General features: G+C 35.5%; 1 protein-coding gene across 1 annotated transcript in view; it reads right to left on the bottom strand.

The window, feature by feature from the left end:
- Positions 1-14,818, bottom strand: part of GADL1 (glutamate decarboxylase like 1) — a 239,878-nt gene that overhangs the window by 134,025 nt on the left and 91,035 nt on the right. The window contains exons 10-11 of the mRNA XM_049766059.1: positions 13,991-14,055; positions 13,633-13,714 (exon numbers count right to left, since the gene is read on the bottom strand). Of these exons, the coding sequence (XP_049622016.1) occupies positions 13,633-13,714; positions 13,991-14,055 (147 nt within the window). The remainder of the gene's footprint in view (positions 1-13,632; positions 13,715-13,990; positions 14,056-14,818) is intronic.

The raw sequence follows: 14,818 nt of genomic DNA, 5'->3' as shown, positions 1-14,818 counted from the left end.
GAACAAGTTTGCTTTACATTTTAGTCAAGTACTAGTATATCTGGTATGTTCTGTGAAGACTAGCTAAAAATCAGTTAGGGTCCAAAACTCAAATATATAGCTTACACAAAGTATTGAATTAAGTTCTCAGTTCAAACACCAGAACACTAGAGAGATGCGAGTCTGAAATCGAATGGCGGTGTTGAATCTGAAATCGAATGGCGGTGTTGAAAATAGCACACACAAACACACACCACACTGAGAGAGAGAGAGAGGAGACTTCCTCTTCATTCAAGTATTTAATCTGAGGGAAATCGTCATACCTGGAAGGTAGGACCAACTGGTCTCAATATACAAATCCAAGGTGCTATATTTAAAGCTGATTCCAACCAATGAATAACAAGGCTTTTGCTGAGTGAGGTATAAACGGATCAAACCCATTAATCCCACACAAAGGATAAACTCCTTACCTGGAGGAATATTAAAACAGTCTACATTCTTACTTATCCAGAAATAGAATGGTAGAAGATATTAAATAATATAGTGGGCAATACCCTGAGTCATCTAAGATAAACCAAAAATATAAATGTAATGTTATCAGTAGGATCAGGTGATAATCAGCCAAGAATTTTGAAGGAACTCAAGGATAAAATTTAGTGACTGTTGGTGATAGTAAATTATTGGATCCAATATCACAAACAGCCACAAACTGATAGTTTTTTCATGTCATATATTTTAATTGAGAGGATCAAGGGAGGACTCAGAAAACCTATCAAAATTCTGTCTCTCTGATTTGTCCAATATCCAAAAAGAACAGTAGTTAGATACTGAAATAAAAATAACTTGTTAGGAGAAAGATAATGTGGTTTGTGAAAAAAGAAAGTATAAGCCATTGATTTATTATTGGTCTCTGAGATATAGAAATAAATGGCCAAATCTTGATGTAACTTAAGTATTTTTTAAAGTGCCAATATAAACATATGGAGGTAATAGATACATGACAGCAAATAATAAGATAATTTCTACACGTCTTTCATTCCCCTAAATTCCTACTTATTACCAAGAAGGGACATTTTGGAGAATTGAACAGGATCAGGTTGCGATGACAAAAAGCATACTGATTTATACAGTAGGTAATAAATATAGACCATAATTCCATTTAATGGTATTAGAAAGAGACTGAAAATCAGATGAATTTGGAGACATTTTATTGAGTATTAATTGCTTGCCAAGAGTTGTCTTAAATGATATATTTATAGCAATGAACAAATTCCCTTTATCATCCAGGAACTCAGTATGTACAGTATGAATTTTAAGGACTTTGCAAAGTACCTGGGGTTGTCTTCCCCAAGTATTGTGCCCATTTATGTCTAATGATAACTGGTTAATTTACACCTAGTAATAGAAACATAATTTTGAAGACCATGTGTCTTGAGCTAACATGTACAATAATAAGGAATATGGAATTGGACCTGAAATGAATAAATTTTTAGTAGAAAGTTATGATATTTATAATCCAACAAATAGATTCTAAAAATCAATTTATTTATGATTTTTGTTTGTTTTTGCTTTTGGGCTACACCCAGTGAAGCTCAGGGGTTACTCTTTGCTATGTGCTCAGAAATCGCTCCTGGCTTGGGGGACCATATGGGAAGTCAGGGGAGGGAACTGAGGTCTGTCCTAGGCTAGCGCAGGCAAGGCAGACATCTTACCCCTTGCACCACAGCTCCGGCCCCTATTTATGTTTTTTTGCTTTTTTTTTTTTTGGAGCCACATCCAACTTTGTGTATGGTCTACTCCTAACTCTATGCTCAGGGATTACTCCTGTTAGTGTTTAGGGGAACATACGCAGCACCAAGAATCAACCTAGATTTGATTGTCACTGGACAAGCACCCAAACCCTTGCACTATTACTCTGTCCTCCAAAATCCAATTCTATTGACTATGTTTGGAAACAAGAAAATAATCGGATTTTGTACTTGTATGCAGAATTAATTGCTATAGTCCTTTACCTAGTGGAGAAAAGAAGACATGACTGGAAATTTTATTGATTCAATGTTCTGTAGAGTTTTTAAAATGTGGCATATATATCTAGTCCAACCCTTATGGAAAACAATATGGAGATTCCTCAAAAACTGGAAATTGAGCTCCCATATGATCCAGCTATATCACTCCTAGGGATATACCCTAGGAACTCAAAAAACACAATATAAAACCCCCTTCCTCACACCTATATTCATTGCAATGCTATTTACAATACATTTCCAGACATGTATTTAAAATGTATTTACAATACATTTCCAAAATTCCAATACAATTCCAGACTCTGGAAACAACCAAGATCCCCTTCAACAGATGGATAGCTAAAGAAACTGTGGTACATATACACAATGGAATAGTATGCAGCCATCAGAAGAGATAAAGTCAGAAATTTTTCTGTACATGATGGACATGGAATCAATTATGCTGAGAGAAATAAGTCAGAAGGAGAGAGAGACACATAGAATAGTTTCACTCATCTATGGGTTTTAAGAAAAATAAAAGACATTATTGAAATAATTCTCAGAGATGAGGACCAGAAAGACTGGCTCCCCATATGAAGCTCACCACAAAGAGTGGTGAGTGCAGTTAGAGAAATAACTGCACTGAGGATTATCATAACAATGTCAATATGTGAGAGAAGTAGAATACAGGAGGGAATGAAGGGAGATGGGGATGTTGCACTGGTAAATGGGGGTGTTCTTTTATTACTAAAACCCAACTATAATCATGTTTATAAACATGGTGTTTAAATAAAGATATTTTAATAATAAAATGTGGCATATATATGTGCATATTTCCAAAGATTCATAAAATGAAAAAATTGTTTATAAATTTTAAATAATGAATAATTAATTTGGGGGGCACACTTGGCATTGCTCAGGGGTTACTTTCAGAGATTTGGCTCTGCTTTCAGAGATTACTCCTGGCAGGCTTGAGTGACCACATGGGATGCCAGGTATAAAACCCAGGTCTTCCGCATGCAAGGTAAATGCCATACAACTGTGCTATCACTCCAGCCCCCAAATTGATGACTTCTATAAGTCATCATGATTTTGCTCAACTCTGTCAGTTTTATGCAATTTTCATCCCTCCTGAAAAGTCTAATAAAAAATTCTCAACTCAAGCAAAACCATCCCTAAATGTAGAGGATAATTTTGACAGCATCAAGTAAAAGAGATTGATGGTTCTCCAATAAGTGAAATGCTTCCTTTTTCAAATAAGTTTTAAACACCTCTTCCCACCATCTCATTTTCTGTTTTAGTAGCTTGGAGCTTGTTATTTCAAAGAAATGCATACTGTAAATGTGAATATTCTCTGTCATAAGAAAAAAATAAGTCTTTTCTGATAGGATAGGTCAATATTTCCAAACTACCAATTGACACATTCATAAAAACTTTATAAAGAAAAACAAGAGACATAGAAGAAATCTTCAGAAAATCAAATGTTTTCTGCCATAGTCTCTCAGTACATTTTGCCCCTTCTTTTTCTGCTTTGCATGATTTTTTCAAATAGTATATAGAAGCTGTCATTTGCAATATCAATTATCATTCAGAATAAAAACAAAGATAGTGCTGAAAAAAATATACTTTTCAGCTGTGATTTCAATAAAAATTCTTTATCTTCTCTTGGGAGCCATATTAAAAATGATAGTAAAGTTTTTATTTACATTACATAGCCAGACCTATAGCATACCTATAATAAATGTGTACTAACTAAATTTATTATTCCTCTTCTTCCTGCTACTCTTTCTAAAGAAAAACAGATATTTTGAGCCTCCTGGCAAGTGAGCATTAAATAGGAAAACCACAAACTTATCTATAAGGCCTCACAATTGAAACGTAAGTGACCAAAATTGCACATTAATCCTCCTATACAAATATTTCTGAGAAGTACAATAAATATACCAATAGATAAAATTAGAATAAAATTGGTTGATTGTGTGTCTATAAGAGGAGTGTATAAATGTTTTGTCCAACAAAATTGGCAACACTAGAAACTTCTTGTAATGTCAAAAATTATCAAACACACATACACAGAGTGATATTAGGCTAGTGAGAAGATAAGCAATTTTAGAGACAAAATTAGGAATCCTTTCTATAAAATCATTTTGAAATATAAGTGTGATTTTTCCTCTATAAACAATTTATTCTGGGGGAGGCATAAGATATGTTCACAAAGAATTCACATATTATATATTATTTTACATTATATATACATATATAGCCAAGAACAAAAACAATCTGTGTCAAGTTAATGATTATATATTAAAATAATATAATGTATCTATTAAAATGAACTGAATTATATGAATCTTGAAAAATGCTATAATTTTGTTAACTAGAAAATTGCTAAAAGTAAACATATGTAAATATTTGTATAAGACTTATTGTTACTATACATTGTTGCTATACATTTAAATATATAACTGTACAAGAAAACCTATAGAAGGCAATATTAATTATATAGAATAATCAATACTAAAAGCCTTCTGATCTGAATTGTTCATGTTCATTTGTCAGGCTGTTTGAAGAAATAAAATATCCTAAAAATACTAAAAAGCAAAAACCCAATACTGAGAATTTTCTTCATCTATGCAACGGATTCTTATGACTATATTGACTTTTTATTTTAGACCAAAGTATCAAAGGAGTTTTGATTCCAAAACATCCACGAATTTTCCACATGTACAGTTAAAGTCAACCTATGTATAATCCTAGATTTTTTTCCAAGCTCTGATTTCCTTTTTATCTGTATGAGCAACAAGAGTTAAAGTCTCACTTTGAAAGTCACTGCTCTGCTTTCTTTCTGAAACAATCCACTTTCCTAAAATAGGGAACTAAATATGCAAAAACCACAAGCCAAGTCAATCAGAAAAACATCACTGTGAATATCAGGGCTTTGAGGGTACAAATTAAGGAATTAGTTTTTTCCCTTAACAGAAGTATTTTCACTAAGCAATTTACTTTCTTTTAACTAGCGTTATCCTCTCACAGTAATTGCAGAAGTAAGTCCAAATTAAAATCACTATTTATCAATTACTGCTGGAGGCATACTCAAGCCTTTTGTTAGGACCTAGGCAATAAGACTCAGCCACTATAATTGTAATCATTGTTATCTCAGACCTCTCAAAAGAAATAATTGAGGGCTGGCTTGGAAGGAAATGGAAGACTTGTAGCTATTGCTGACTTAAAGGCAGATACAGTTGAGGATTTTTAATGTACTTAATCACCAAACTAACAGTGAATCTTAATTTTCCCCCCTTTTTTTAGTGAATGATTGGTAGTACTGGGAATATAGTGGTGAATCTAATGACATAGTCCCAACTGTCATACACTTTAAATTCTTTTTGGAACAAAAGGTATTACAAGGTGGTGTCGGGGTGAGAGTACAGCAGGTAGGGTATTTGTCTTGCATGCAGTCAAGCCAGTTTTGATTATCATTTGATTATTTTGATAGTTACAAGTAATAATGGCGTTTCAAAGAAAGGTAACATGGTAAGAAAAAGAGTAATGCGGAAAATGTCAGTTTACCTGGCTAAATTTAGAAGCTCTTTCTTAAAAATATAACACTGAGGTTCCCACAAGAAGAAAGTCATTTGAACTTACAATTCTCCCTATTAGCACCCCTTATCTTACTGCCTTCCTGACCAGTGTGATACAACTTTCACTGGTATTCCATCTAATTTTTTTTATTACTTAAGCACAGATGTTTATTTCTCTCACATAACAGCCCCTTCACAGCTCATCTCAGTTGAATGGATTGGAGTGGAGGTAGTGGGGTTTGCTGCCACTAAACATTAAACTGCCACTAAGCAATAAACATCCCTTTCATCTGCTGCTCCTCCAACTCAGACCATTGTTTCTGTCCACTTGGTTCAGCCAAGCTACACCTCCTTCAGGTCTCAATAGATTGGTGTGGCAAAGGCATGCCCCATTCCTAAGGTCCAGGCTTCGAAATAGCCCAAATTTCTTCTCCTGTTTGCTGGGGCCACACCTGACTAAAGGAGGGGCTGGGTTCTCTAGTTATGCAGCTATAAGCCCAGGGTAAAAGGGATATGACATATCTAACACTGTGGGGGACCTGGCATACTTCTTTGTTGGCTCTTTTCTCACATTTTCAAGACTAACAAATTGCTTCTCTCTTTCAGGTAGAGCTGAAAGAGGCTTGAGACTCAAAATAGTAGATTCCTGCTTTCAAGACATGGAGGAGAGTAGGTATAAAGGATCCTTAAAAAGAAGAGGAACCTAATGTGAATGGGATTGTTCTCTTAATGTCCATTTCTTCCCTATCATTATTAGTGTATAAAAAGGCCATTGATTTTTGTGTGTTAATTTTGTATCCTGCCACTTTGCTATACAAATCTATTATTTCTAGAAGCTTTTTGGTAGAGTCTTTAGGGTTTTCTAAGTAGAGTATCATGTCATCTGCAAACAGTGAGAGCTTGACTTCTTCCTTTCCTATCTGGATTCCCTTGATATCTTTTTCTTGCCTAATCGCTATAGCAAGTGCTTCCAGTGCTATGTTGAATAGGAGTGGTGAGAGAGGACAGCCTTGTCTTGTACCAGAATTTAGAGGAAAGGATTTTAGTTTTTCTCCATTGAGGATAATATTTGCCACTGGCTTCTGGTAGATGGCTTTGACTATGTTGAGAAAGGTTCCTTTTATTCCTATCTTGCTGAGAGTTTTCATCAAGAATGGGTGTTGAACCTTATCAAATGCTTTTTCTGCATCTATTGATATGACCATGTGATTTTTATTTTTGTTGTTGTTTATGTTGTGTATTATATTGATAGATTTACGGATGTTAAACCATCCTTGCATTCCTGGGATGAAACCTACTTGATCAAAGTGAATGATCTTCTTGATGAGGCACTGGATCCTGTTCGCCAGGATTTTGTTGAGGATCTTTGCATCTGTGTTCATCAGGGATATTGGTCTGTAATTTTCTTTTTTGGCAGCATCTCTATCAGGTTTTGGTATTAAGGTGATGTTGGCTTCATATCAAACTCAAATATCTTGGAGTCAACCTGACTAAAGATGTGAAGGATCTATACAAAGAAAACTACAAAACACTGCTCCAAGAAATAAGAGAGGACACGCGGAAATGGAAACACATACCATGCTCATGGATTGGCAGGATCAACATCATTAAAATGGCAATACTTCCAAAAGCATTGTACAGATTTAACGCGATTCCTCTAAAGATACCCATGACATTTTTCAAAGAAGTGGATCAAATACTTCTGAAATTCATCTGGAACAACAAACAACCTCGAATAGCTAAAGCACTCCTTGGGAAAAGGAATATGGGAGGCATTACTTTCCCCAATTTTAAGTTGTATTACAAAGCAACAGTTATAAAAACAGCATGGTATTGGAATAAAAACAGACCCTCAGATCAGTGGAATAGGCTTGAGTACTCAGAGAAGGTTCCTCAGACATATAACCACCTTGTTTTTGATAAAGGAGCAAAAAATCCTAAATGGAGCAGGGAAAGCCTATTCAACAAGTGGTGTTGGCACAACTGGTTAACCACTTGCAAAAAAGCGAACTCAGACCCCCAGCTAACACCATATACAAAGGTAAAATCCAAATGGATTAAAGACCTTGATATCAGAACTGAAACTATAAGGTATATAGAACAACATGTAGGTGAAACACTCCAGGACATTGAGACTAAAGGCATCTTTAAGGAGGAGACAGCACTTTCCAAGCAAGTGGAAGCAGAGATAAACAGATGGGACTATATTAAGCTGAAAAGCTTCTGCATCTCAAAGGAAATAGTGCCCAGAATACAAAGGCCACCCACTGAGTGGGAGAAATTATTCACCCAATACACATCAGATAAAGGGCTAATATCCAAAATTTACAAGGTACTGACAGAACTATACAAGAAAAAAACAACTAACCCCATCAAAAAATGGGGAGAAGAAATGAACAGACACTTTGAAAAAGAAGAAAGGCAAATGGCCAAAAGGCACATGAAAAGATGTTCAACATCACTAATCGTTAGGGAGATGCAAATCAAAACTACTATGAGGTACCACCTCACGCCACTGAGATTGGCACACATCACAAGAAAGGAAAACAAGCAGTGCTGGCGGGGATGTGGAGAGAAAGGAACTCTTTTTCACTGCTGGTGGGAATGCCGTCTAGTACAACCTTTATGGAAAGCGATATGGAGATTCCTTCACAAACTGGAAATTGAGCTTCCATACGATCCAGCTATACCACTCCTAGGAATATACCCAAGAAACACAAATATACAATACAAAAAACCCTTCCTTACTCCTATATTCATTGCAGCGCTATTTACAATAGCCAGACTCTGGAAACAACCAAGATGCCCTTCAACAGATGAGTGGCTGAAGAAACTGTGGTACATATACACAATGGAATACTATGCAGCCATCAGGAGAGATGAAGTCATGAAATTTTCCAATACATGGATGTACATGGAATCTATTATGCTGAGTGAAGTAAGTCAGAGGGAGAGAGAAAGACGCAGAATGGTTTCACTCATCTATGGGCTTTAAGAAAAATGAAGGACATTTTTAACAATATCTCAGAGACAAGAGAGATGAGGGCTGGTAGGTGCAGCTCAGGACATGCAGCTCATCACATAGAGTGATGAGTGCAGTTGCAGAGATGACTACACTGAAAACTATCATAAAATGTGAATGAATGAGGGAAGTAGAAAGCCTGTCTCGAGTACAGGTGTAGGGGGGTGGGGAGGAGGGAGATCTGGGAAATTGGTGGTGGGAATGTTGCACCGGTGAAGGGGGGTGCTCTTTACATGACTGTAATCATACAACTATAATCATGTTTGTAATCACGGTGTTTAAATAAAGATAAAAAAAAAACTGAAAAAAAAAAAAAAAGAAGAGGAACCTTCTGTTGGCCGATATGGGACTCTATAAAGAAGCTAACCAATCATTAATCAGGTGCGTTTTTACATATTATACCCTTTGATGTATTCTAATTTTTACACTCTGCTTCTTTTGAGTTAACTTTCACACATATTACTTTTTTTTTTAATTATGACCATTGTGAATTAAAAAATACAAATACTTGAAAATACAAGTCTTTCAGAGTTGTATTTCAGGCATATAGTGACAGTGAATTAAGGCCATTCTCACCACCAGTGTTGACCTCCCTCCACCAGAGTTCCTAGCATGCATTCCATACCTCCACCCTAAGCCCCCTGGTCTACCAGTGAAACATCCATTTTGTGTTTAGCTTGTTATAGTTTGGGTCTCTTGATTTTATTGTCATTGACTTTGGCTTGGATATTTATTTCTGACCATTTGTTCCTCACCCAATACACCTGAGACCACTAAACCTCTGGGCTCAATCCAATTTTTTTTTTCTCAATTTGTAGAAAGACATAAAAATGAGGTAAAACAAAGTGACTCATGTTCTAAGGTTCTATGAAAAAGTCAGGAACCCCTATCTAGAAGATATAAATATTTTTTAAAAAAGGGGGTGTGGGGGCCAATGAGTTAGAGCAGCGGTAGGGCGTTTGCCTTGCATGCATCTGATCCAGGACGGACTTCTGTTCAATCCCCGGAGTCCCATATGGCCCCAGAGCCTGCCAGGAGCAATTTCTGAGCACATAGCTAGGATTAACCCCTGAGTGTCACAGGATGTGGCCCAAAGAGAAAAAAAAAAAAGTGTGTGTGGCACTTGTTTGTTTTGCATAGATGCAGTAAGCAGTAAGTGTTGGGGGGAATTAGAAAGGAAATAACCTTGGCCTAAAAGAAACAGGGTGCCTCTACCCATGAAGCATACTGTCATTAAGACCAGCTATAGGCCCCAGGCATGCTAATTGTCCAACCCCAAGGTTTTTCCTTAAGGTTCCAGAAAAAATTCTACTCGGTCACAATTGTTATAGTCAGTCTTCTTTAATTACATATCTTTATTTTTGCACAGATCCTAGGTTGAAGCCAGGGTGTCCTGGAGCATCTTCTGATTTCATCTCACCTAATAGATGGCAAGATAGGGAAACCTGTCCTTAAAGCAAATTGTTGCTGTTTTCTCATCATTAGGGTGTCAAATGAACCTACCTTGAAGCAAATTGGTGCCAGGGTGGCATTAGAGCCTTCCCCCAGGGGAAATTGGTACTTGGTCACACTTTTTACTTAGTACTTCAATATTCTCCAAAATCCATATTTCACTCCCATGACCTCAGAAATCATCTATGTGTCAGCAATTTTTTGTTTTGTTTTGTTTTGGGGTCATATTCAGCGGCGCTCAGGAGTTATTCCTGACTGCACTCAGAAATCGCTCCTGGAAGGCTCAGGGGACCATATGGAATGCCGGGATTCGAACCGAACCGGGTGTGTTGGCCATGTGCAAGGCAAACGCCCTTCCGTTAGGCTATTGCTCGGGCCCCAGCAATTTTTTTTTTTTCAGTTTTCCAGTGAGACCTCTTTTCCCAGGTTTGGAAGCCTATATTACATTCTTACTTGATTACTTCATAAAAATATCAAATCAATGGTAGCCAAACAATAATATTTCTCTCAGTCTTCTGCATCTTCATCTCCTGAATCAGGAGTTATACTTATTTGTTATATCAATATAAAGGAAGCCAATCAAGACCTCCTTCTCCCTCAACTTCTATAGTTAGGTAATTCAAGCTTATTCAACTGATAGCAAAAATAAATCATTCATTTTAGAATATTTTCTACATATTTACTGCTATTAATTTTTCTTGGGTACTATAAGGATTTCTATATGCTTACATCTATTTTTGGCCCCTCCTATTCATACCTTACATGAAAAGATTTTCAGATTACTCCTTGGTCTAAAATTTTTCCATTATTCTGAACAACAAGCCTAAAAGTTGTTATAATGGTTTTTAGGATCCTACGTGCTCTGCCCAATACCTAATCTTTTGTGTCACACCATGCTTTTCTTAGTAGTCTTTTCTGTACTTATGCAACAAATGGACTTCTTTCAATTTCTAAAATAAAAAGACTTTGCATATGCTGTTTCTTCCATCTGTAAGGTTTCAATTTTTTCTGCTCTAAGTACCATGCTGTTCTCTGTATCAGACTGTGTTCTGGGCTACAAGTTGCAGATTACCCAATGTGAACAGTTTCAACGATAAAAATTTAATTATTTCCTATCACAATGGGTATAGATGTTGGAAGTTCTAGGGTTGGTGCAACATTTCAAGTTAATTATCCAAGACCAAAACTTTTCTCCATTTACCACACCATTCTGTGCATGCTCACTTTTCAGTTTAGGGGTAATGTTTTATAGTTACAAACATTACTAGATGTATATATAGTTAAAAAACAAGAACTCCACATGTACTGTTCTGACTCAACTGCATGGGAAGAAGAATGTTCTGTATGTATCACCTTTAGCAGAAAGTTAAAAATATTCTTAAGAACTTCATTACATATATCTACATCATATTGACTATATATATGTTATATTGGTAACTGAATGGGAAACTGATCAGTAAGTATTTGTATGAGTAGAAGGGAAAGAAGGTTAAAATGACTGAACAAATATGTAACTAAGAGCCTCTGACAAAGTCTTCAGAAAATGTATTAAAATGCCAATTAAAATTAAACATACAGTTTTTCCAGAGTCTCTTATGTGGTATTACAGTCTTTAACTATGTTGTGTGTCTATTTTACAAATCTAGAATCAAAATAGTGCTGGCACAATAGTGCCTGATTGAATGATTAATTACAAAAGGGAAAAATAAGGCAGAAAATACATATGAAAACTGCCAGCACAAACATCCTTAAAAAAAAACTCTCATGGTATAATGCTTCAATATAGTTAATTTGAAAACAATCTTTAGTTTCCCTAAAATAGGCAATTTTTGAAAGTGCTCAAATATTTGAATAATAAAAGCAATTATCCTAACCTTTTAATTCCTCTTCCAAAAGCAGATAAGTTATTTTTATTAAAATCCAGAAATAAATTCTTTAAAAAACATATTAATTTTAACCTCTAATATTGAGTTAGATGATCCAGAAAATTTTAAATTGCTGGAACTACATAATTTAAATCAATTCTTGGATAAAACTGTTACTATCATTCAAACAGAAAATTATATAAAAATTAGTAATTCACTTAAAGGAGTACTCATAAAATTTTTATTTAAATTTTTCACTTCTGAGAGCATGAAAACAAAAGAAAAGTATGTCATGCAGTTTGAATGAATAGGGGAAACAGCAGATAAAATATATTGGATTAGTTGGGTTTGACCAATTTCTGTTCTTCTGTCAAGACCAAAGGAAAACCTAGCTTACCTCAAATCTTGTTATGTCCTACTATGTATTGATGAATAGCAAGTTCTCAATAGTACAACAATACAATATTAAATAACATTTAGTATAAGATACCACCACTTCTTCATTAACAAATTTAAATGAAAAAAATCCATTCAGATGCTAGAGAGATAATAGTGCACTGGGTAAGGTGTTTGCCTTGCATGTGGCTAATCAGGATTAAATACCCAGGGACCACATATGGTTCCCCAAACCCCATCAACAGTGATCCATTGACCACAGAGCTGGTAGCAAGTCCTGAACACCACCACATGAGACCCCAACCTCCAGATCCCAAAAGTTAAATGCTATTAAAGGTAACTACGGTGAATCTAATAATTTTTTTTCTGAGAGTAGCTATCCAGAATCAGTTCATCGTTTTTGCTAAACTGTTGATTCATACCACAAGACTCAAGGCATTGACATCCAAGTATCACATTTTTTTTGGAGAGACTTGTAACTGTCTTCACATCAGAAACCAGGTTTCAATTTGAAATAGGTTTTCCATTTGAAATAAAATTCTTTAAAAAGAGAAAATGACTTGAGCATTAGCGAAGGGAGTCCCCTGCGTGGGAAAAATGTAAACAGATGGCTGAGAAGGCTCACCCACATGCTAGACACAGATCTTGAAGAGTCATTTCTAAGAATGAAGTGGCACTTCCTAGGCTGGGTTACTTCCCACAAGAATCTTTATTTAACTTATGGAAATCACAGCGTTTATACCTTCAGCTAAGATGACCCTCAACAACTCTTCTTCAACTTGCCTCACAGTGAAACAGATGACTTTCCAACTTTTTCCATGCTCAAAAAAAAAAAATATCTAAGTCACAACCACTTGAAACAGACCTTATTAATCACCGTTCATGGCTCAGTCCAGAACTAACATTTTCCTGTATAAATGGGCTCTTAAACCCTAGCTAAGCATATTAAGGATTCAATTTAATGTACGACACACATCTGTTCCACTTTCTCAGCAAGTAAAAGTTTCAAGATAACTTAAATCCCAGACATAATTAAGGGGGAAAAAACTCTTGGCAATGATTGAACTGAGTTTGGAGATATAATCCAAATGAGGGCAAAAGAGATCATTTTGCTGTAACTAATGAGATTATACGATATCACAATAAAATCTACAGAATTACCTGTGTGTAAACACTAGATCTTTTATCTGGATCCATTTGTCTTTCCTTTTGATGCCATCAGCATTTAATTAACATCTGGCCCAATATATTAACATGTAAGCAAAAATAAACTTTCTGAAAACATGGCTAATGAACACCTTTCAATGCCCAAAAGAAAAGAGAGGAAAACTTACAGATTTGTCTTTAACAAGGAGAGCACAGCACTGAATTCCAGCCATCAGCATCTTGTGTGGGTTCCAGGCCACAGAGTCAGCTCTATTATATTAAAGAAAAAACAAGTTGGGAGGAGGTGTGACTCAATCAGTTTCTAATGGCAGAAGGAAGACTACCATCTACAATTTAGCACTCATCCACTAGTCAGTGTCACACAAAATTTCTTCTTTAAATGATTAGGCAAATGCTAGATTCTTAAGAACAAGCAATTGTATTGATTTTTATTTTGCCTATTTTGAAATATTACTTAGGTAGGACAAATCTTAAGGAAATTCCATTGCTTTAATTAGAGGTTCTGTACATGAAAATTACTTTTACCTGTGGATGCCATGTAGAAGCTTGCTATATTTTCTTGATAACAAAGCTGAGCCACCCCAAGAAGCCTGTTGAGATAATTACATAACCCAGGAAATGTTATTTTGATGTTATTTGTTTACCAATCTATTGTTAGTAAACTAAGAGAGAACCTCAATGTATCTTATTTGATACTTTATTTTAACTTGATGTTGAACAATTTTTACTATAGGAATATTTAACATAGGCATAGATAATCAGCTCATCACAAGAGATGGCTTGTAGAATTTAAATTCACAAGCTATAAAAAAATTGATGCATGAGGCTGGAGCAATAGCACAGCAGTAGGGTGTTTTCCTTGCATGTGGCTGACTCAGGACAGACCTCAGTTCAATCCCCAGCATCACATGTGGTCCCCCAAGCCAGGAGCAATTTCTGGGTGCATAGCCAGGAATAACCCCTGAGTGTCACTGGGTGTGGTCCAAAAACCAAAAAAAAAAAAAAGAAAGAAAGAAAGAAAGAAAAAATATTACTGCTTGTGGACAAGATGATTCAAATAACATAGTCCATACTCTTTTGAATATTAGTCTAATATAGGTCATATATTTATGACGTCAGCCTTCTGGCATGCATAATACGTGAATGCTAGAATGAGACACAGGCAAAGGAAAGTATTTTATATAATAAAAGATTATTCTTATTGATTGACCAGAGGAAGCAATCAGAATATAAACATTTCATATCACTCAGATTAACTAGGCTTAAATGGACCCAATTAATAAAAAGTTTAGATCATTTCAACTAAATAATTTTCAGAAATATTTTAAAATAAAAATGTGAGAAAGCCACACA

Source organism: Suncus etruscus, chromosome 20 (assembly GCF_024139225.1).
Source record: "Suncus etruscus isolate mSunEtr1 chromosome 20, mSunEtr1.pri.cur, whole genome shotgun sequence".
Classification (NCBI taxonomy): domain Eukaryota; kingdom Metazoa; phylum Chordata; class Mammalia; order Eulipotyphla; family Soricidae; genus Suncus; species Suncus etruscus.
This window is presented reverse-complemented; position numbering and strand designations above follow the sequence as displayed.